At 40.7% G+C, this 22,838-nt stretch overlaps 2 protein-coding genes across 2 annotated transcripts; both read right to left on the bottom strand.

Annotated features, from left to right (window-relative positions):
- Positions 1-3,129: 3,129 nt before the first annotated feature.
- On the bottom strand, positions 3,130-4,614 carry LOC128736084 (uncharacterized protein K02A2.6-like). The gene has a single exon (XM_053830567.1). It carries the CDS (start codon positions 4,612-4,614, stop codon positions 3,130-3,132), a length of 1,485 nt encoding a protein of 494 aa, XP_053686542.1.
- A 1,253-nt stretch (positions 4,615-5,867) lies between these two features.
- On the bottom strand, positions 5,868-7,729 carry LOC128736083 (uncharacterized protein K02A2.6-like). Its single transcript, XM_053830566.1, has 2 exons — positions 7,644-7,729; positions 5,868-7,569 (listed from the first exon to the last, which is right to left on the bottom strand). Exons 1-2 carry the CDS (start codon positions 7,727-7,729, stop codon positions 5,868-5,870), a joined length of 1,788 nt encoding a protein of 595 aa, XP_053686541.1.
- Positions 7,730-22,838: the final 15,109 nt, after the last annotated feature.

Below are 22,838 nucleotides of genomic sequence, written 5' to 3'. Positions count from 1 at the left end.
TCGCAAATGTAAACAAAACGAGTGAGAGTTGATTTTTGCTGGGCCAGCATAGGAAAATCAACTCTCACTCGGTTTGTTTACGCTTGCGACATTCGCCCTTTTGTTAGTTCTATCTTCAAATGGTAGAGAACACGCTTAAAAAATTTACCTCACGAATGAATAAGATTAACTCATAAATGAGTGAGTTTTAACTCAAAAGTGAGTAAAATCCGATTCACTTTAACAAAAAGAGGAACAGCCCAAAAATTTGAGTAATTTGGCAATTTCTCAATTCTGAGTAGTTTAGGCCGACCTCATAACTGAGTTATATTTAATCAAATTTGTGTAAGAACTACTCAGTTTTGGGTGACATGGCACTCATTTTTGAGTAAACATTGCATATTCTTGAAATTCTGCTTTGAACTCATAAAAGGAGTAAGAGTTACTCAAAATAGTGTTTAAAAGTTACGCATGTTTTGAGCTGTTTCACTTTTTGTGAAAGTGGGTCAAATTTTTTAAGCGTGAAAGGATGAATGTAAACAGTCACATTATTCAAAGATATTTCACAACGTATACGATATTGCAAACGTATCAGCTGTTTCGCAATATCTAATTTATTATTGAATAACAAGCTCAAATGACGTCCCAAAGGACAAACCAGTAGCACTTAAAAGAGTAGATGTGGAATAACTGCTGTGTTGCTAGTATCCGGTGCTGAATAAAGCTGATCAAAGCTGCATAAACCCAGTAAACCATTTGGTTTGTATATCTCGATTGCAACTGAGATATACGATATCATATCTGAACGAAAAAGTTATATTTCACGCCATATAAGAACATATACCGTGGACCCCCGTTCGTTTGACCATTTTTAATCTGAACACTTTTTAATTTGAACCCCGTTGGTTTGCACGACGTGCAAATTAAAAATGGTTCAAACGTCATTCTCAACATGACATCATTTGTTTATGCAGACAATGCACATAAACACGATTTGTTTGTACTGACCTAGCGTGTTTAATCGGTTTCACATGTCGTTTTCCTAACGATTAAGATAGAAATCCGATCAGAAAATACTATATTCGCACTTGCAACTGCCAACTAAAACAAACCACCAAAACAATAACAAAGAGCAGGGCGGCCAGTTCACACAGGTTTCAGCATATTTCGGGTTACCAGTTGTTCAAATTAAAAAGTAACCCCGTTAGTTTGCATGAGGAATCGTTCAAACGAACGAGGGTCCACTGTATGTACCAAAGTGTAGGCGATATGCGTGCGAAAATTTTGACAATTATTTGTAATTCTATTTTGGTAGTTTTTATAACACGCAACTAAATACTCCTCAATATATGATTAAGATTGTTGTAATGGATCGCCGATGGTTTTATACAACAAACAAATTAAAACTTTATTAACCGAATTAAAATTACAGAGATTGAATGCGGCGTGGTTTTCACTAAATGCGAGTCGTGTATCTTCTGGTATGCAATTCTAATGTTGCTATCGGCTGACAGCCGTAGACGTCATTCGCTCTGACAGGGTGTGTCAGACGATGAGTCGACAACATCCAGGTGGTGTGCAGTTGGTTCGTAGGGTGGTCCTCCCAACACCTCCCCCTCTTAGAAGAGATGGTACGGCTCATACCTCACGGGTGGTCTTCTTGCTCTCGAAGACTGGCGAAGCTGGCTCTGTTGCTGCTGAGTAGTAGCTCTTGGAGTTTGCACAGGTGCTTGGTGAGGAACCGTTGACTGTGGTTCATTATGCAAATCTAACTGCGACGGTTCGGCTGACTCTGGTTCTGCTGGTTCGGTTGTTGTAGATTCACGTAGACCGCAGGATTCCAGAAGTACGGTTAACGGAATTTGCGTAGACTGCTGTTGTACTCGTGTTGCCGGCTGTTCTGACTCATACCGCTTTTTCAGTTGATTCGCATGAGACCTCACAAGATCCCGCTTACCAGGTAGCCACACATTGTAGATAACTCGTCCAATCCGTTCTAGAATTTGACCGGGTTCCCATGACCAGGTATTGTTTCGGTAAACCTTCTTCCAAACCAGATCTTTGACATCGTAGTTTCGTGCTTTCGTGCCATGTTTCCGGTTGAATTGATCTTCCTGCTTGGATTCAGCTTGCTTGTGGTACGAAGTTACCCAAGTAACAACGGTAGCTGAATTGCAAGAGCAATGACTGTTTACGGGTTGGTTAAACGCGATCAAAGCTGCTTAAAGTAAGCACTTAAATGGTGTTTGAATAAGCGATGTTTAAGCTACCTTAAGGTTTTCAAACCAGTTCTCTCCCAAAAGCTGATAAACAAGCTTAATAGCAGATTTTTCTGCTAAACAATCTGCTTCCAAACAGCCATAAACGTCAAACCGTTTTACGGCTGCTTAAAGGTGTTAAAGTGTAGAGTGGAAGCTTTCATTGGGCTCACAGCTTTCAAACTACTTTAAGGCTGCTTAAGGGTGTTAAAGTGGCTTTACAAACTTCCACCAAGTTTTCTTTCGGCTCACAGCATACATAATGTCAGATCATAGAATTTCGCAATTCGGCTGACAGCAAAAGTTTGTCAGTTATCGACATTATCGACTGCTGCACGCTAGGCGGGCTAGGCTTCAGATGTAAAGATATTCTCACTGTCTGTTCTGTAGATACAAATGGGGCGGATCATATGGTGAGTGCTGATCGATCAAAAGATGGCGGGTTCAATTCCCGGAAAAAAGACATGCATTTTTAATTATTTAGCTCACTTATACGAATTAAAGTTATTCGAAACTAAAAATATCGCGTTGACGGGAGAAATAAAAATTACGCGTTCCATTTTTTTAAATTTAAAAATAGATTTTTTTTGGCTGCATAAAGGTTGATGAAGCGTTGATTAAGCGACTGGAAAAGTAGATTGCAAAACTATTTCTCGTTCTAAAAATAGAATTGACAGCATTGCGCAAATTGGCTATTTAAAAGTGCAAACAAGTTTCTATTAAGCTTCATCGCAGCTTCGAAAGCAGCTATTAATTAGCCTGAAGCTTGATAAAATCACCAGATTTAGATGTTTAAGAGCTGAAAAAAGGTTTTCATTTCTAAACGTAAACCATAGATCAGCCACAGGTTGAATAAAATCAGCTATAAAAGCGTTTGATCAGCGTGAAATTGTTACTTGGGTAGCGGTTTCAGTAGATCCATTCCTGTTCGTAGTTTCCTGTCCAGTAGTAGTTCCGCAGGTGACTTCCCTTCAGGTGCGCTACGACATGGAGTGGAACGGTAACACAGTAGGAAAGTATCGATTGCTTCGTCGAGGGCCTCTCCCCCCGCCGTGATTTTGCGAAGTCCTCGCTTGAATGTGTCGACGAATCTCTCGGCGAGTCCGTTCGACTGTGGATGGTATGGTGGCGTCTTCAGATGCAGGATGCCACGGTTGTTGCAGAAAACTTCGAATTGTTCACTGGTGAACTGCGTACCGTTGTCTGTCACCAATGTCTCCGGAAATCCGTTTCTGGCGAAGATCTTCCGAAACATGGCCACAGTTGCAGATGTTGTGATACGCTTGGTAGAGATGATTTCTGGCCATTTGCTGAAAGCATCAACAACAATCAAATAGTAATTGCCGTCAACAGGTCCAGCATAATCTGCATGTATCCGCTGCCAAGGCTTTTCTGGTGCTGGCCAAGATTCCAGGTTGGTTTTACTGTTGGTCTTGGCTGCTCTCGAACATTCCACGCACGAACGAACACGTTGACTGATCTGCTCGTCGATTCCAGGCCAATAGACGTAGTTACGTGCTACGGACCGCATCCTTTCTACTCCTGGGTGTCCCTTGTGTAGAAGGCGTAGAACTCGATCTTGGAATTTCGTTGGAATCACTAGTCGTTCCCCGTAGATGAGACAATCGGAAACAACTGAGAGACTGTCACGCCGCTGATAGAACTGCTGTAACTGTGGAACTTTCACTGACTGCTTGACGATGTCTTCCATGGTTTCTTCCAGTTCGATCGATGCGATGACGTAGTCTTCGTTTGGACGGACGTGGGTGTTGATCAGACGGGACAGGATATCTGCATAGCCGAAACTATCCGTACTGACATATTTGGTGCTGAAGTCGTACAGCAACAACGTTAACGCCCATCGCTGGAGTCTGTTGGCTGTATACACCGGGACGCCCTTTTTCGAACCAAAGATAGCTAGCAATGGCTTGTGGTCCGTTTCCAAAACGAAATGTCGTCCGAAGATCATCCGATGGAACCGTGTTACTGCGAAGATCAACGCCAACCCTTCCTTCTCGATTTGACTGTAGTTGGACTCGGCTGGTGTGAGGCTTCTTGACGCATACGATATCGGCTTCACTGATCCGTCTGGCAGCTTGTGGGCAATTCGCGCTCCAATTCCGTAGTTTGACGCATCCGCTGACACTATGAGTTCCATGGTTGGATTGTAGTGGGTGAGCGCTAACGGTGACTGTAGAATTTCACGGAATCGGTTGAATGATCGCTGACATGAATCCGACCAAATCCACTTTGCGCCAGATTTCAAGAGTTGATCCATCGGGAACCGTAACTTTCGCATTTCCGGAATGTACTTTGCGTAATAATTTACGGCACCAAGATATGAACGGAGTGACGGAACATCTTGAGGCGGCGGCATGGTAGCGATAGCTGAAGCAGTGGCGACTCGTGGTGGTTTAGCTTACCTGTTCAACCAGCGAAAAATACAAATTAATACGCAGTTTTTTTATTATCGAAATTCTATATTTTATTCATAAAACAAACATTAGGGGTATTTACGTAGCGCTTGCTATGTTGCGTAAACGGTGTACTTCGTGTATATGCTGCCGCAATTCGCATAGCAGTTCCGGTTTCTATGGAAGCGGTAGAGTAGCGGCAGCATAAATACGCAATACTCCGCATACGCAACATAACAAGCGCTACGTGAATACCCCTATTATTTAAATAACAACGGAATACGGCGGTTTACTTTACCAGCAAACTCGTTTCTGAATTTTAACTACGAACCTAAGACTTTCCGTTCAATAGGTAAATGAACCAAATTCAAGAATAACCACCACACGCACCACAAGCAATATGCGTAAGTTGTTCAATGCTAAAGATGAACGAGTTAATGAGCAAATTTTGCGAATAATGCATGCCATCCCCTTCGTACCAATACATTGTTCCTGGTGCTAATCTCTAAAGCAACGTTCAAGCGTTGTATTGAACGTTTTGCTTATTAGCTTCGTGACTAGATAAAATGGAATCAAAGCGCAGGCCATAGGGATATGTGGTAGTAAGTTGTTCAATGCTGAAGATGAACGAGTAATGAAACAATAATGCGCCCGCGCTTTCGAGTAAAAGCTGTTTCACATTCTCTCTTTATCTCCTTCGTACCCAGAATCAACACCAGGAATAATGTGTTGGTATATGCTTGTGCATTGAGATCAAAGCAACGTTCAAACGTCGTGTTGAACGGTTTGCTCAGCAGCTTCGTAAACTAAACTAATAATTTACCGAATTATTCGTATTGCATATGCGTCGGTTCAAACGAAATCATGAACTAGTGATGAAAAAAAATTTTGTCGGGTTGAATTTTGTTGCCTGTCCTATGAACAGGTTGAACATGCGGACGAGTCGCCACTGAGCTGAAGTTTTTCCCGGATCGGGTCTGATGCCATCACCATCCAAGATTTGCCCTAAATATTCCACTACTTCCATGTTGAACCTGCACTTTTCAATTCGCACTGTAAATCCGTATTCTTCGAGACGTTGAAGCACTTGTTTCAGATTCAGATCATGTTCTTGTTTCGTACGTCCTCCCACTAGCACATCATCCAAATAACCACAGGTTCTTCCGATGCCACTCACCACTGCGTCCATGATCTGCTGGAAAGCACCCGGAGCTGACTAGATTCCAGACGTGAGGCGAGTATAGCGAAATAGACCCTTGTGGGTGTTGACTGTCAGGAGAGGTTGATCTCGGGGGTCCACTTCCACTTGGAGATAGGAATCGGATAGGTCAATATGACTGAAGACCTTACATCCGGCCATCTTGGTAAAGATGTCTTCTGGTAGCGGAAGCGGACACTGGTTCGACTCCAACACATCGTTGAGACCTGTCGAAAAATCGGCACATATGCGGACTCTACCGTTCGGTTTCCGCACAACGACGATCGGTGCTGCCCAATCTGAGTGATCGACTGGTTGGAGGATTCCCAATGTTTGCAACCGTTGAAGTTCGTCTTCTACCGCACCTTGAACACTGTACGCAACTGGACGCTTTGCACGGTAGACTGGTTTGGGATCTCCCTTCAGCGTCAGTCGAACTTTTGTCTTCGTGCAGAGTCCCATTTCACTTGAGAAAACTTTCGGAAACTGGGCTTGCAGAAAATCATCCGTGCGGGGCTGTCGGTTGGTGACTTTGTTACAGAACGAACTGATAGGAACGTCCCATAATCCGAAAAGCTCAAGCCAGTCGGATCCCAGAATGTTCAGATCGAGATTGGGTGAAGCTACACGACACAAGCATCTTTTCGATTTGCCGCCGATGTTTACATCACACCAAAACTCCCGGGCCAGATCAATTGATCCTCCAGTAGCAGATTTGGCGTTGCAGGAGGGTGTTGTTCCTTGAGGTTGTCCGATTTGCCGCCAACATTCGTCGGAAATTATCGTAATATCCGACGCTGAGTCGATCTGCAACCGAACTGCAATCTTGTTGATTTCGATTTCGGAAAACTTCCTCTGCTGACTGATGTTCTTCACTGACACTATCTTCACATCTTTGTTCTTCCCGCCGTACTTCTTCTTTTTCTTCTTGCTACTGCCACTGTTGTTGACGGACGAAAAACAGGCACAATATCCTTCTTTATGACCTTTTTTCTTGCACTCGCGACACTGATGTTCCCGAAATGGGCAATCTGCAGAAAAATGCATTCCCCCACACGACCAACATGGGGTTTTGGGATGATTGTTATTTACTGTCCCCCCGCCACCTTGTTTATTGTATGGTTTTGGAGGCCGCTCTTTATGAACGGCATTCACAGCACTGAGCGATTGCTGCTTTTCCACAAGACTGTTGTCTTGCTTCAGGTTCAGTAACGTTTTACAATCTTCCACTACTTTTTCCAGAGAGATGTCTTCGGTCTCATTTAGTTTGTTTATCAACCTCATGCGAATATCTGAGTCACGGGGTGATTTCAAACCGCACACAAAAATGAGACATTTGAACTGTTCCTCTGATAGGTCTCGCAACTTAAAATCCACACACGCTTTATTTACTTTGCACGAATACGACACAAGATCATCGGCATCGTCCTTTGTCGTCTGAAGGCACAAATAACGGCGGGGAAACACCGAAACTGGAGATCCGAAAATCGTTCTTAATTTTGCAACTGTTTCACTGAACGTTAGCTCCTTCGACAGTTTAGGTAAGATAAAACTGGTAAACCGCTCATATGCTGGTGGATTCAGTTTTCTCATAAGTAACCGGACTTTTGCTGCATCATCCAGTTTTTCCGCGTCTTTGTCGAACAAATCCTCATATCGCGCATACCAAGAGTCGAATGTACAGCCCTGCTCCGGGTCGTAGACGAACTCGGTGATGTTACTATAGAAAGCGAATCCAAAATGGTTTCATCCTTTGACATCCTCTGAATGGCCAGCTGGGTAGCTGAAACCTGCTGAGTGAGTTGCGCCATCAACTGTTGCTGCTGCTGCAGAATTTGCATCAGCATCTGGTTAGCGTTCGCCTGTACTGGATCCTGCATTGAGCTAACCTCAACTTTTCACTTTTCCCACGCGGAATTTATTCGACCGACAAAACTGGTTGTATCGCGACGGAAAAACTAATTTTCGCGTAACCGACACTGAAACTCCTCGTCGCCACTTTGTTGTAATGGATCGCCGATGGTTTTATACAACAAACAAATTAAAACTTTATTAACCGAATTAAAATTACAGAGATTGAATGCGGCGTGGTTTTCACTAAATGCGAGTCGTGTATCTTCTGGTATGCAATTCTAATGTTGCTATCGGCTGACAGCGGTAGACGTCATTCGCTCTGACAGGGTGTGTCAGACGATGAGTCGACAACATCCAGGTGGTGTGCAGTTGGTTCGTAGGGTGGTCCTCCCAACAAAGATATAATCAAATAATGCAATCATCTATACTGCTTTATAATTCACTGGCATGAATTGTATATGAAGACACGCACGACTGCAAAACAACTTATTGTTCACTTCGATTTGACATACTCTAATCATTATACAATTCCAATGTGAAATTGGCATGAAAACGATTTAATGTGAACTTTCTATTACGATTTTGTGTTATCTGGGAAGTAAGCACTAAATGGTGTTTAAATAAGCGATTTTTAAGCTACTTTAAGTTTTTGAAACCAGTTCTCTCCCAAAAGCTAATAAACAAGTTTAATAGTGAATTTTTCTTCTAAAAAATCTGCTTCGAAACAGCCATAAACATCAAACCGTTTTACAGCTGCTTAAAGGTGTTGTTAAAGTGTAGAGTGGAAGCTTTCATTAGGCTCACAGCTTTCAAACTACTTTAAGGCTGCTTAAGGGTGTTAAAGTGGCTTTACAAACTTCTAGGGTAACCAACCTATTTTGGACCCCATCAGCAGTACATAATTTGGACACTTCCATTTGATTTTGCTGTAAGTGTCCAAATTATGTACAGCTGCTGATGGGGTCCAAAATACGTTGGTTACCCTACCAAGTTTTCTTTCGGCTCACAGCACACATACTGTCAGAGCATAGAATTTCGCAATTCGGCTGACAGCAAAAATTTGCAAGTTATCGACATTATCGACTGCTTCACGCTAGGCGGGCTAGACTTCAGGTGTAAAGATATTCTCACTGTCTGTTCTGCAGATGCAAATGGGGCGGATCACACGGTGAGTGCTTATGGATCAAAAGATGGCGGGTTCAATTCCCGGAAAAAAGACATGCATTTTTAAGTATAGCTAGCTTTAATCACAGACAAACAGACGAGACACTCGCTTTATTTCCATCGTCCAATCAAAAACCACTCATTTTTCAAAAAAGCATGTTTCGCAACATGGCCACATCGCGGCGCGCGAGTGGTGCTTTAAGTTTTCAGTATAAAACCATTCAAATGTAAAAATCCTACAGTATAAAACCCTGCAAATGCAAGCTACTCCGCAACATGCATAACAGAGCGTGCTATTGTGCAAGCAAAATGTATAGGACGATGGTTTAAAAAGGATTTTCTTCTATGTGTCTTGTCAGTTCGTCAGTGCTTTAATTATACGAATTAAAGTTATTCGAAATTAAAAATATCGCGTTCGAAACATTTCACAGGCTGCGCCCAATTTTTAAATTTAAAAATGGATTTTTTTTTTGGCTGCATAAAGGTTGATAAAGCGTTGATTAAGCTACCGGAAAAGCAGATTGCAAAACTATTTCTCGTTCTAAAAATAGAATTGATAGCATTGCGCAAATTGGCTGTTTAAGAGCGCAAAAAAGTTTCTCTTAAGCTTCATTGCAGCTTCGAAAGCAGCTATTAATTAATATTTTTTGAAACGATGGTTCTACAATTGATGAAGGGACGGTAGGGAAAGAAATGAAAATTTTTTTTTTTTTTTTTTTTGAGGGAGGGGAAGAGCGGAAAGGAAGGGGGTATTGGTAGCTATGCTTGACAAGTAGTCATTTTGACTCCTACCTTTTGTCCAATACTGGAAGGTGCATGAGTCGAACCAAGCTGTAATCTGAGATTACAACCGGATTCGAACCCACAACACCCGCCAGGGCATGTGGTTCGCTGGTACTTGTACCTTTGAACCATAGAGGCGCTGGACAAAAGGAGACCGCAAAATCCACTTCTCAAGGATAGCGACGCGTTAGGTTGGGTTATCGACACATATTGTGCCGCTTCCTACATCAATTGCAGATTACCACCGAGCGAGAAGTTTTAATCTAACTACTGTTTACTTTCAGGACGACGACACTATGCCGGCCCTTACGACTTGCAAGGTACTGCACGTGACGTTGTTCGTCTGTCAGCTTGTGTTAGCCGCGTTTCTCAGCGCGGGTTTTCGAGGGAAGGCCCCGTTCCTATGTAATAGACTAATCTCAAGTTTTTAGTCTTGACCTTGAAATGCGGTCATACATATATATTAATATTTTTTGAAACGATGGTTCTACAATTGATGAAGGGACGGTAGGGAAAGAAATGAAAATTTTTTTTTTGGTGAAGGAGGGGAAGAGCGGAAAGGAAGGGGGGGGGGGTATTGGTAGCTATGCTTGACAAGTAGTCATTTTGACTCCTACCTTTTGTCCAATACTGGAAGGTGCATGAGTCGAACCAAGCTGTAATCTGAGATTACAACCGGAAAGGTAGGAGTCAAAATGACTACTTGTCAAGCATAGCTACCAATACCCCCCCCCTTCCTTTCCGCTCTTCCCCTCCTTCACCAAAAAAAAAATTTTCATTTCTTTCCCTACCGTCCCTTCATCAATTGTAGAACCATCGTTTCAAAAAATATTAATATATATGTATGACCGAATTTCAAGGTCAAGACTAAAAACTTGAGATTAGTCTATTACATAGGAACGGGGCCTTCCCTCGAAAACCCGCGCTGAGAAACGCGGCTAACACAAGCTGACAGACGAACAACGTCACGTGCAGTACCTTGCAAGTCGTAAGGGCCGGCATAGTGTCGTCGTCCTGAAAGTAAACAGTAGTTAGATTAAAACTTCTCGCTCGGTGGTAATCTGCAATTGATGTAGGAAGCGGCACAATATATGTCGATAACCCAACCTAACGCGTCGCTATCCTTGAGAAGTGGATTTTGCGGTCTCCTTTTGTCCAGCGCCTCTATGGTTCAAAGGTACAAGTACCAGCGAACCACATGCACTGGCGGGTGTTGTGGGTTCGAATCCGGTTGTAATCTCAGATTACAGCTTGGTTCGACTCATGCACCTTCCAGTATTGGACAAAAGGTAGGAGTCAAAATCACTACTTGTCAAGCATAGCTACCAATACCCCCTTCCTTTCCGCTCTTCCCCTCCTTCAAAAAAAAAAAAAATTTCATTTCTTTCCCTACCGTCCCTTTATCAATTGTAGAACCATCGTTTCAAAAAATATTAATATATATGTATGACCGCATTTCAAGGTCAAGACTAAAGACTTGAGATTAGTCTAGCTATTAATTAGCCTGAAGCTTGATAAAATCACTAGATTTAGATGTTTAAGAGCTGAAAAAGGTTTTTATTTCTAAACCTAAACCATAGATCAGCCACAGGTCGAATAAAATCAGCTATAAAAGCGTTTGATCAGCCTGAAATTGTTACTTGGGAAAATTCGGGATATAAGTGCCGCAATACTTTGGCTGCATATTTTCCTCACCGTGATTCATTGGTCACACTGGCGTGCTATGAAATAGAACTGTCATTGCCACTCAATGTGATATATACAGGTGTGGCAATGTTGGTTTAGTGGTATTAGTGCAATGAAGCAATTTCATCATGGTGTGGGTGAAATCGTAAATCGACCAATCACGATGACGCGTGACGTCAAACTACAAAAACAAACCCCGTTGTCCGACGCGGTTTGTTTTTGTAGTTTGACGTCGTTTTCTGATTTTTCGCTACTAATACCATCAAAGGCCTTCATCTGCCACACCTTTTTAAACCTCATTGATTGCCACTGTGCTCGTGCTGTGACATTTAAATTTAACATCGCACAGGAGATAAACGAAATTCAACGAAACGTTCGACGCAATTTCGTCAGTATTCGTTAGACGTTGTCCGAGAGTAGGTTTTGTACAGAATTGGAGCGTTTTTATTGTAAGAATTTGTAAATAAGTGGTGATAAATTTGATCAGAAGACACATATAAAATCCACTTTGCAGAAAAATCAACTAAAGTGTATTATTAAAAATTCTGTTTTCTGCGTAAAAGTGATAAAATTAACTTGAAGGTGACGCCTGTTTAGTGCGTTTCTGTGTAATCCAAGTGAAAACAAGAATTGGTTACCGGCAAAAAAAATTCATAGCCATTGTGGCGCTTAGCTCATTGTAAGCATTTCAATAGCGTTACGTTAGTGTCGGGAAGGCCGGCCAACAGGAAGTTCTAATCAATTACAAAGCAACAGCGGTCAGTGCGGGTTTACCATGTCCAGCAACATCCAGATAAAGGCTGACGACAGGCCGTCGACCGGCGTTACGACGCCTCCGAGAGCGGCTATGAATGCTCCTTCAAGCCCGTCCCACTTGCAGCTTCCTTCACCCATAATTACGCGTCGTACTAGAACTGCTTCCACGTGAGTACTGCTGTCCTGTGTATTCGTTTTAAGAAATTAGGATGATCAAACAATGCCCTGTGAGCTTTTGTCTACCGTTTACAGCAATCATTTTTTGATAAAGAGAATGATGAAATATTTTTTTAATTTTCTTTACATCAAGGGGTCCATTAAATTTTTTAAATTGTTTGTACTAATAAAGAATTTATATGGATTTTTAAATTATATGAATGCAATAATTTCGGCCGTCATGGCTTTTTCATACAACAAGTTTTACCTAGTAATAAATAGACAATAGTAATAGTAATAGTAATAAATAGAGAATAGTTTTACATCTGTTTCTGCGTCTGAGCATATGAAATAAAAGTATAATGTTATGATGTTCTTGACTATTGCACCATTAGAATAATTAAAACCTCTAATTTGCGTTGTGAATTTGCACATCCATATTTTATTAGAAACTCTTTTATTAATCAAGATCATTGAAATTGAATATACAGATGAGCAATGCAAAGTGCAATGCATTATTCTATTTTGACTATTTTAATTCATACTATGTTATATGCACAGTTTGTTAGATATTTCTGTATGTCTCCAAAACAAGAGGATAGAAAAATAATTGAAGAAGATTTATATTTATTAAAAACTGCTACTCCGGTAATTAATAATTTTGAATCTGCCTTTTAACTGCACTGAACTATGACCAATGTGGTCAATGTTCAACGAGTGATCTAAGGTTCTTAACAGGGATGGTTCGATCACTTTGACTCAATTTTGATTCATTTGACAGTACCGTCTCAGCAGAGCCAGATATGACAATGTTATGTATGGGACATTTGTAGAACTAGTTCTAATCTACAACTTTTCTGAAAGAAGTTTTACTCTATCATTTGTAATTACGGTGCTACAATGCTAGTAACTCATCAGTGACAAAATGAACGTTCATTTAGTCACTAATAAGATACTAGCATTGTAGCGCCGTAACTACAAAAGGTACAGCAAAACTTTATTCAGCCAAATTATAGATAATAACCTGTTCTACAAATGTCTCATATATAACTTTGTCATATTTGACCCCGTTTAGACGGTACTGTCAAATGAATCAAAATTGAGTCAAAGTGATCGAACCATCCCTGGTTCTTAACAACAAATATATCGCCTAAATGTATAAATTTGTTTCCGTGCTTTTCGAACTCGTTTTTTACTGTGTCAATGTCGCCGAATGAGTCAAACACAATAAATTTCCCTCGTGCTCCGATATTCACGTTTAAAAGTGTCGCATTGGTAATAATAAAATATTTACACTGCTGTTGCTGCTGCTGCTGCCATTACGAAAGTCTTTGCAAGCTATCACATCGTTTGGAATTGTTTTATCTTGTTATTGCAGTTCGTACGCTCCAAAGAAGCGTTTAAATATACACAGATGTCTACTGTACCAAACAGTAAAAGATACATTCAATTTAAAGACGAGGCAGCTTGTATCAATTACTGCTGATTTTGCTTTTATTCAACAAATGGCTTTGGCAGACAGAGAACGCCACACTGGTCATCCGTACTTGTATTTCACAATTTATTTGAAAGAATGATCAATCCTTTAAGAGAAAACCAGTCTTTTCTGTTAAGAAAGGATATTATGTACATAATTTGAATAATTTTGAATCACATGCTTTCAAGTTTTTGTCAAATAGTGATTTTAATTTCAAACTTTAACAAATTAAAATTTTATTAAGTCACACAGATATATAATCCATCATTATGTTTTCTATCTTTTTATGCTGGAATTTTAGGGGTATGCGTGACGCATCTCAAAAGTAGCAGAAAAGAAAGAGTACTAAATATTATATATATACAAAAGAAACTCTAAATTTTAACACGAGTTTTTGTCAGTATGAACACATTTTCTTTCACGTTTCCTTCCAAGTAGATAAGGGTCTTCTCGGTAAAAATATAAAAGAAAATTCATCGACAAGCAGTCAAAACAGATTCGAGATAACAATGCATGCTTTCAGGTTCAGCCTGCTGTTGCTTTATGCATTGTTTACTTGATAAACATAAACGTAAATATAGGAATATCTTAGTGAATCGACATAGTTAAAATTTACGATAAAAGAAAAGATTTCATCGTAAAATTTATTGTGTGAAAAAGTCTAAGTAGAGTTAAAAGAATAAAAAAAAATACGAACTACCATTGCCTATCAGAAGAAGCAAGACATATGTGGACATGTGAAGGTGCCAAAAAATATTGGTCTACGTTGATTTATAACCGATACAAGTTAACCACGTCCCTAGTCAATCGATTTCATGAACAAACAAAAAACTCGTCTCGTCGAAAGACGTCACAAGCAAACCGTTCGTCGAGCACCACCGTATAACGTAGCGCCTCCCAAAGCCAGGGATATTAGTAAATCGTTTTTCCATTACTCGCCTTACTGCTGTATAACGACTGGCAATCTATAATTAAAACGGGCACTGCTCTCCTATCAACGAGTGGGCAGCGACATGAGTAGAACGGAAAAATAACCTGAAATACCCAGCTGTTCGCGCGACTGGCGTCAAACCCAGCGCTGGGCAGCTGGCTGGGTCCGTGAATCCTTCCATTATATTGTCTCCTGGTTCCATTTTTGTTCGCAGCGGTGCTCCATGCTGGAGCAGCAATATCTGACAATATCCTTTTGCCGTGGGACGTTAATAAGTTTTATGTTTTGTCACTTGATTTGTAGTGCTATTTGCCGGTGATATTGTTCTTAAGTGATTTATTTGGCATGAGAAATGATGTGATTAATAGACGTGCTCTGCTTCCTGCGGTCTTTTGTCACTTGTTGATTCTACAGCCAGCTGGTTTTCGTTTACCCTAATGTTGAGAATGTAAAAATGGGTGAGTGGATTGAATTTATCAGAAAAAATAATTGGCCGCAACTCAACTGGAACAATTATTGATCCTATATCTGTGTCCCATACTCTAGCAGCTACGGGTAGGATGGCAATACTATGCCTCAAAAACTCTACTCCAGTGATCTAACTCGGATAGCGAGAATCAAAGGCTTTGGTTCGGTTGCTTAACGTCAATCGCTGCAGTGCGTATTCGGGGATCAGTCCGCCAGCTCCTGCTTTGGCTAGCAACAGTAAATTATACTAATGTTGACGATGTCGTTAATTTCTTTTACCAGCAATGTTTGAACATTGATGATGATGATTTAGCAGCCGAGACCCGGGGTGGCTCTTGCCGTATCAAGAATTCCTCTCCATTGTACTCGGACCTGGGCTACTTTTCGTCAATTCGTTGCGCGTCTCGACACACGCAAGTCGGCTTCAACCTGGTCGAGCCATCTAGCACGTTGGGCCCCTTTATTTCTGGTGCCGGTGGGGTTCTTGAAGAGTACGGATTTCATTACACAGTCGTCCGGCATCCTTGCGAACTGGCCGGCCCACCCTAGTCTCCCAACTCTTGCCAGGTATACGATGGGAATCTCTCCAAGCAGTGTTTGTAGCTCGTGATTCATACGCCTCCGCCACTCTTCGCTTTTCATTTGTACTTCGCCAAAAATAGTCCGCAACATCTTTCGTCCAAATACGGCAGGTGCACGTATGTCTTCCGTAAGCAAAGTTACTGTCTCAAGTCCGTAGAAGCGCCGGCCACTGCGGGGGCAGCCCCTCGTAGAGATCACCTCCATCAAGGTTTATTTATTTTCCTGGATCTACTGACCTCTATTATTTTCCTTCAGTTGGGTCACCCCTGCGAAATGGTACTTTTTACGAAAAGATTTTCCGTGAAATGGTACATCACGCGTAAAGTTTTTCGCGAAATGGTATTCTGCGAAACTCTATTCCGCGTTATGGTCAACCGAGAATTTATCAGGCTAAGCAATGGGGGGAGATGTTTTCTACTTTACTGTGAGGAAAATTTGTATATTGAAACACCCATGAACTCCCCAGAAACTTGCAAAGCTCGAGATTATGACAAAGGTCATCCGAGATTCACGATTTATGTACAACACAGTTTAATTTGTGGCAATACGAAGTTTGTCGGGTCTGCTAGTAAATAAATAAAAATGTGTATCCTATATCCGAGAATGCATTCTTCGATTTTGTATTTATCATTTTCAATGCCTTTTAAGATTACTCAGAAAAGTTTTAAAGTATTAAAAGTTAATCGACCCATTTCCGAGAGTCCACTGATTCTGAAATTGCAATATTTTTTATGCAGAAAACGAATGTAGTTTTCTAATCTTTGAGAAAGATTTTATGAAACATTGAAACGTTGGTAGCATGAATTAAATAAGTCGTATCTGTAATGTCGGAAAGATATACGTACCTGGTGCCTCATTATGTTATCAAACAAGCAACAGAAACTCAACCTTGTGCTAAACAGATAAAGGCTATTTTTGTTGTTTGAAAACACTTCTAATCAGTCTAGATGGCCATCATTGAGCTTTGAGGCTTTTAGTCGTCAGGATTTCATTGTCGGAATCGATGAAACCCAAACATATTTTATCGGCGGCCTTTAAAACAGGTCATGGACATGAAGCATCAAGCAAAATGGTATTAGTTGGTTTCTGTGAGTGTGTTTACCTGACCACCAAATAAATTATTACCGACTATCAACTCCCCCCAATGATTTGAAAAATCGCGCAGCCAAATAGAGATTGATTGAATCCGCTGCTGCTGCCGCTGCTGCTTCCCACTGGGAATTTGTATACATTCATCGGGTCTCGGGTCATTTGTTCTTTTAGCTGATTATAACCTATATATACACTGTGGTCTTTTTTTGCGAGGTTTTTTTCAAAGACTGTTTTTTATGATTTTTCACGCTTCACTACAAATGTGAGCAGTTTCTCACACAGGATCATCGGGCAACCCCCACGTAAAAAAAACCTTTGTTCATAGCTTTGGCAAACAGATTCGAAATGTAAACATCATCCGAAAACCCAATCAATAGTCGATTTCATTTGCGGTCGGTTGAATTGTATACAACCAGTGATAAAATTAGATCATGCTTATTGTGGCCCTCTTATGTGCTAGATGAGTTGTATGATACAGTTTCGCGCCGGAAGAGTGTAAGCTTCCATTGAAAAAGATGATGCAAGAAAGGAATTGTCACTCGAAACAAGTGCACAAGCACGTGACAACCCACCCGAGCGGATGATATCGCTGTCGCTTATATTGTTATTAAATTGGTTTGAACGCCTTCGGAAGGATTGAATAGGGTTTACTCATAAACGTATGTAGGTAGGTAGATATATTGAACGCTTCAATACAGACAGCTACCGTCTGTCTTTCGTTTTCGTTTTCGTTCGCCATGGCTAGCTGCCGGCAGCATCTACTCTACTGGCTGATCAGGTGTGGTTGATTGCTCTACTGGATTGGTGCCATATTTTAACGTAATGTATTTTCACTTGAATTATTCCTTACGAGTGACTTATGCCCAATGCAATTAAGAGAAAGGTTAGAAAGCAGACTTCTCTCGGGTGGGCCATGCATTGCGAGAAAAATAGGGCATACAAAAAAGAAAGAATATTCCCTCTTTCCTTCTTCTAAAGTGCACCCCAACATAGAAATTAACGATGTAGTTTAACGTCAAAAGAAAAAAAAAACAAATAGAATGAAAATAATATAGTGTTCCTATAAAATGCCAAAAACGAATCGGGAAATGTCAAATTCGAAATATCACTCCCACTATATATCCGGAGTGATTCGCGATTGGGGCGCAACTAGCCAATTGTAAACAAATCGTTTGTTACACCATCAGCCTTAAAAAGACTGATAATATCCAAAGCAAGAATCCTTTCTTCTATTTTAATCGTTAGAATGATTTAAAACAAGTTTTTAGTGATGGGCGATAGAAGTGTTTAATCAAAACAAAAGACAATTTGCAGTTTAGCTCCTTTCATTGTTATGAAGTAACAGGCTTATTTGCAAATCGTTTTGTAAACAGGCGATAGTAAAGAGCGAAACTGCGTTGTTTTCAAAACACAGGCGCATTGTAAACAGACGAAAATAAATAAAAAAATCAAAACAAGGCGAAACAGGGCTGGGCGAGTCTGATTGTCAAAATGCTTTGAGGCTCATTCCAAGGGGTATAGTTTAAGACTTAGAATTTGAACTTGAATGCACAAATTTTTTTGCAGTATTGTTGCGAAATTATAAGATTGATTTATTCTACACCAATTTATGTCTTTAAACTCGAGTTTTGTAACTTTTATTTAAATTATGACTTGAAAATGTATTTGCAAATTATTACTGTGATATTCCTCATTGTTTACACCTTGCTAGTTGCGCCCTTATCGCGAATCACTCCGGATATGTTCCATTCTCTTGCATAAATGAACCAGTATTTGCTTTTTGCTATTTACATCTCTGATAACCAACATAGATTTATGCCCAAGCGCTCCACGACTACCAATCTCTTGACTCTTACTTCCTACATGATAAATAGTTTCGGTGGTCGGTCGCAAACAGATGTCATATTATACACTGATCATTCCGCAGCTTTCGACAAATTGAACCACCAAATCGCCATTGCCAAACTGGATAGGCCTTGCATAGGTGGTCTGTTGCTGCGTTGGTTCCGTTCATACCAATCCGATCGCCACTTAAACGTGAACATTGAGGACAGTCTCTCAGGATCGTTCACTACTCATTCTGAAATACCACAAGGCAACCATTTTAATATGTCATAACTACTTTCTCCAGACTGTAAGTAATCTACTATTATTTATTTGAAGAACGACAAAACCACCTGTTCTTCCAGAATTGCTGTTGAAGGAGTCGGGTCGGGCGGTCGCGCTTTTGTTGTAGGAGTGTAGTATTGTAAATTTTTGCGAAATCTTGAAGATTTTTGCGAAATCTTGAAGTTTTATCGGTTGTGCAAGTGTCGGAGATTATGAGATGGTGTCCTCTTTAGTGAATATTATTTGTGAAGTGTTTAATTCGAAGGGAAAAAAATTGGAGTTAGCTCCAATTGCTTGCATTTCTCGAAGCGTTTTATTTCATGCCAGTGTGTGTGTGTGTCTAGCAAGAATAAAATCATTTTGTCGCAACGGTTCGGGTTCTCAAAGCGGTTTGCGCTGCCGACCAGTTTATACGCTAAACGCCAGGATTGTGTGTCGTGTTCTGGATTTTGGATTTTGGAGAGGAAGAGCGCATCGGTAGTCGAAGATCAACGGTTGGAAGGGAGAGGATTCAACTTCCCCTGCGGTTGTTCGGACGTAGCCAGGTATATAATGTGATTATATAGCCACCTACGATGTGTGCAACAACATATGCTAATGCTAATGCTAATGCTAACGACAAAACCACCTGTTCTTCCACTAGAACTAGGCTATAGGCCGAAAAAATAAATGCAATCGCTTAATGGGCCCAAAAAACACTCCCGTGCCCTACTTCCAAACAGCACATTGGATTCATTATGCGCATCGGCAAGAACTTTAACGATGTTTACTGCTTGAAATCCCTTTATTGTGCATTTAGCCGCTCCAATCTTGGATATTATGCTCCAGTTTGGAATTCCTGTACTGTCAAAATGGAGTTAGCCGAATCGAATCAGTGCAGCGGAGATTCTTTCGTTTTGCTCTTTGGAGACTTCCGTGGAAAAATCCTTGCAGCTGCCAAGCTACGAACAACGCCATACGGTCATCGACCAAGACCCCCACGCAGTTTACACATAAAAGCTCCATTCGACCGGATCGATCATTGCATCCTTCTGCGGAAATTGCATCGTTTGGGAGCCTCAGAGCAGCTATTGGCTTGGCTTGAATCATATTTACGCGATAGAGTCTTGCAAGTCAAGTTAGAATCTACTGTTTCATCTGTGTTTACAAATAAGTCTGGTGTTCCTCAAGGAAGCAATATGGGGCCCTTGCTGTTCATATTGTTTTTTAACGATGTAGTTATGGTACTAGAAACTGGATGCGCACTTATCTACGCTGACGATCTTAAACTGTTTCTTACCGTGCGCTCCATCGACGACTGCCGTCGGCTCCAAAAATTGTTAGATGGCTTCGTGAATTGGTGTAAGATCAACTACTTGATAGTGAGCACAGCAAAATGTGAGGTTATAACGTTTCATCGCACTCAAAACTCTATCATCTTTGACTACAATATAAATGGAAATACTCTCCGGAGGGTAGAGCAAGTTAGCGACCTCGGCATCTTACTCGACTCCAAACTTATGTTTAACGCTCACCGTTCTGCTATTATTTCCAAAGCATCCCGACAGCTAGGATTTACCTCCAAAATCGGAAGAGATTTTAAGGACCCTCACTGCTTGAAATCTTTATACTGTGCACTAGTCCGTCCTTTGCTTGAAAACGCCTGCGTGATTTGGCAACCACATCAGCTCACCTGGATTCTAAGAATCGAACGCATCCAAAGACGATTTATCCGTATTGCCATCAGAGAGTTGCCTTGGAGAGACCCAGAGAATCTCCCTCCTTATCGTGAACGTTGTCTTCTGCTCGGTTTGGACACACTAGAACGGCGCAGAAAAGTTCAGCAGGCAACGTTTGCAGCAAAAATTTTGAACAACGACATTGATTCGCCGACGCTGCTTTCAAAAGTGAATTTCCGAGCATCTCAAAGATCTCTGCGAACTACGGCCTTGTTGCACACGGAATTTCACCGAACCACGTTTGGGTACCACGAACCAGTGACGTCATGCATCCGGATGTTCACTCGGGTTGAAGAACTGCACGAATTTGGAGAGCCTACTCGAATTTTTGTTCAAAAATTGTCAAGAACTGCTGCTTTGTAAGAGTTTGTGTGACCTTCATTAAGACATTGTCAGATGAATGTATCAAATAAAATAAATAAATAAAATAAATAAATAAATAAATATTCGTCGTGATGTGAATAGAGCAATAATTGTCTCCGATTTATTGACCTCGCGAGTGGATTGCCCGTATATATTGGAAAACGTTGATATTCACGTCCGGAGTCGTTCATTGCACAATGGCCACACACTGAATTTTTTTATCAATAGCACTTCTTTTTTAGGTTAGGTTAACATTTGGGCCACAAGGCCAATAATAAATGAGCTCTATCTAGATTTTTTTTTAGAAAAATTAAGTTAAATGTTAGTGTTAAATTATAAAGTAGTGAGACCGTGCATAGTTGTATCGTCTGTGCTTGGGAAATTGAGAAATTGTGGTGGAAATATTTCCAAATATTCAACTTAATTCTCAAAAGCAAGATAAATCAGTTTCCTCTTTACTACGCACACGTTAATCAGCAGTTGTCACTGACAATGATCGAAAAGGAAGACACTTTTCAAATACCGTGGACCCCCGCTAATTTTAACGATTCTTCACGCAAACCAACGGGATTAGTTTTTAGTTTAAACAACTGGTTCAAAATATCCTTGAAAATTGCATGAATGAGCTGCCTTGCTCTTTGTTATTGTTTTGTTATTCGGATCGAATTTCGATCAAAATTGTTAGGAAAACGAAATGTGAAACAGATCAAACACGCTAGATCAGTGCAAACATATCGCGTTTATGTGCATTGTCTTCATAAACCAATGATATCATATTGATTATGACATTTGAACCATTTTTAGTTTGCAAGTCGTGCCTATTAGCGGAGGTGTTCAGATTAAAACCGGTCCAACGAACGAGGGTCTACGGTACCCTATGCACGGTGTTCAAAATACCGTTAAAATAAAGTAGGCCATTTAAACGGCAAATGCCAGTTGGTTTGTATTGCCATCCTACACATCTAAGCCAATTAAAAAAAATCGTTCGACGAATTTTTGAGTAATGCCCTTTTGAAGTTTTTGAAGGGCAGATTGCTCATGTAAAGTCAATAAAAATCTTCAATGACACCTTAAATTACGCCAGATCTAGTTTTTAGATCAATCGGAATTAGATCAACTACCTAGCACCACGTTGGTTATATCTGGACAAGCACCGGGGACTTCCGGAAACACCCAGACAAGTGGGCAGTTTCGTCCAAGAACAAAAACTTATCTTGCGACACCTTAGATTACACTACAATTCAATAACTAGATCAATAGAAGCCAAATCTGCTATCTAAAGAAAATCATAATAACTCTTAAACTACTCTCAGCCCCGTTATTAGGTAGGCTAGAGGGAAATCTCTATACATGATAAGCAGACTGAAAAATAATTGACTGGGCAGGTGGGACTTGAACCCACTATTCCCAATCTTGCGCTGAGTGCGTTCCCAATTACACCACCGACCAGTTTATCATCAGGTGGGCTGATATCCAGTTTACTTTTCTTTTTTCCAATTTGTTCGTTCTTCACATATTTGATCTATTACGTTAATTTAAGCACTAGAAAGTTAAAAGCGTACGTTTTTCTACATTGAAAAAGCTAAGCAAAGCCTAGGTGCTACATTCCGTTATCGAAACTTGACCTTCTGTTTTTATACGACAGACTTCACAGCCAGCTGTTAGAATACAGGACAATTGCAGTGCCGGTTGCTTCGATCCTATTGATTCCAACAGCCTCTCCCAGCCGAGCTTCGAACATACGACGACTGGCTTATTGGGCCAGCATCATACCTCGAGACCAACTGGGAGGGTGTCTACATTGATAAAGAGTTCAAAAACCAACCTCGTCATTTTGATGCTGTCCAATC

This window comes from Sabethes cyaneus, chromosome 2 (assembly GCF_943734655.1).
Source record: "Sabethes cyaneus chromosome 2, idSabCyanKW18_F2, whole genome shotgun sequence".
Classification (NCBI taxonomy): domain Eukaryota; kingdom Metazoa; phylum Arthropoda; class Insecta; order Diptera; family Culicidae; genus Sabethes; species Sabethes cyaneus.
This window is presented reverse-complemented; position numbering and strand designations above follow the sequence as displayed.

What these genes read in the sequence shown, in the direction of transcription:
- LOC128736083 (XM_053830566.1), bottom strand. Translation starts at nt 7,729, where the DNA reads ATGCAGGATCCAGTACAGGCGAACGCTAACCAGATGCTGATGCAAATT. An exon ending in TTGATGGCGCAACTCACTCA is followed by an intron (nt 7,570 to 7,643) that starts GCAGGTTTCAGC and finishes CGCTTTCTATAG; the next exon opens with TAACATCACCGAGTTCGTCT.
- LOC128736084 (XM_053830567.1), bottom strand. Translation starts at nt 4,614, where the DNA reads ATGCCGCCGCCTCAAGATGTTCCGTCACTCCGTTCATATCTTGGTGCC.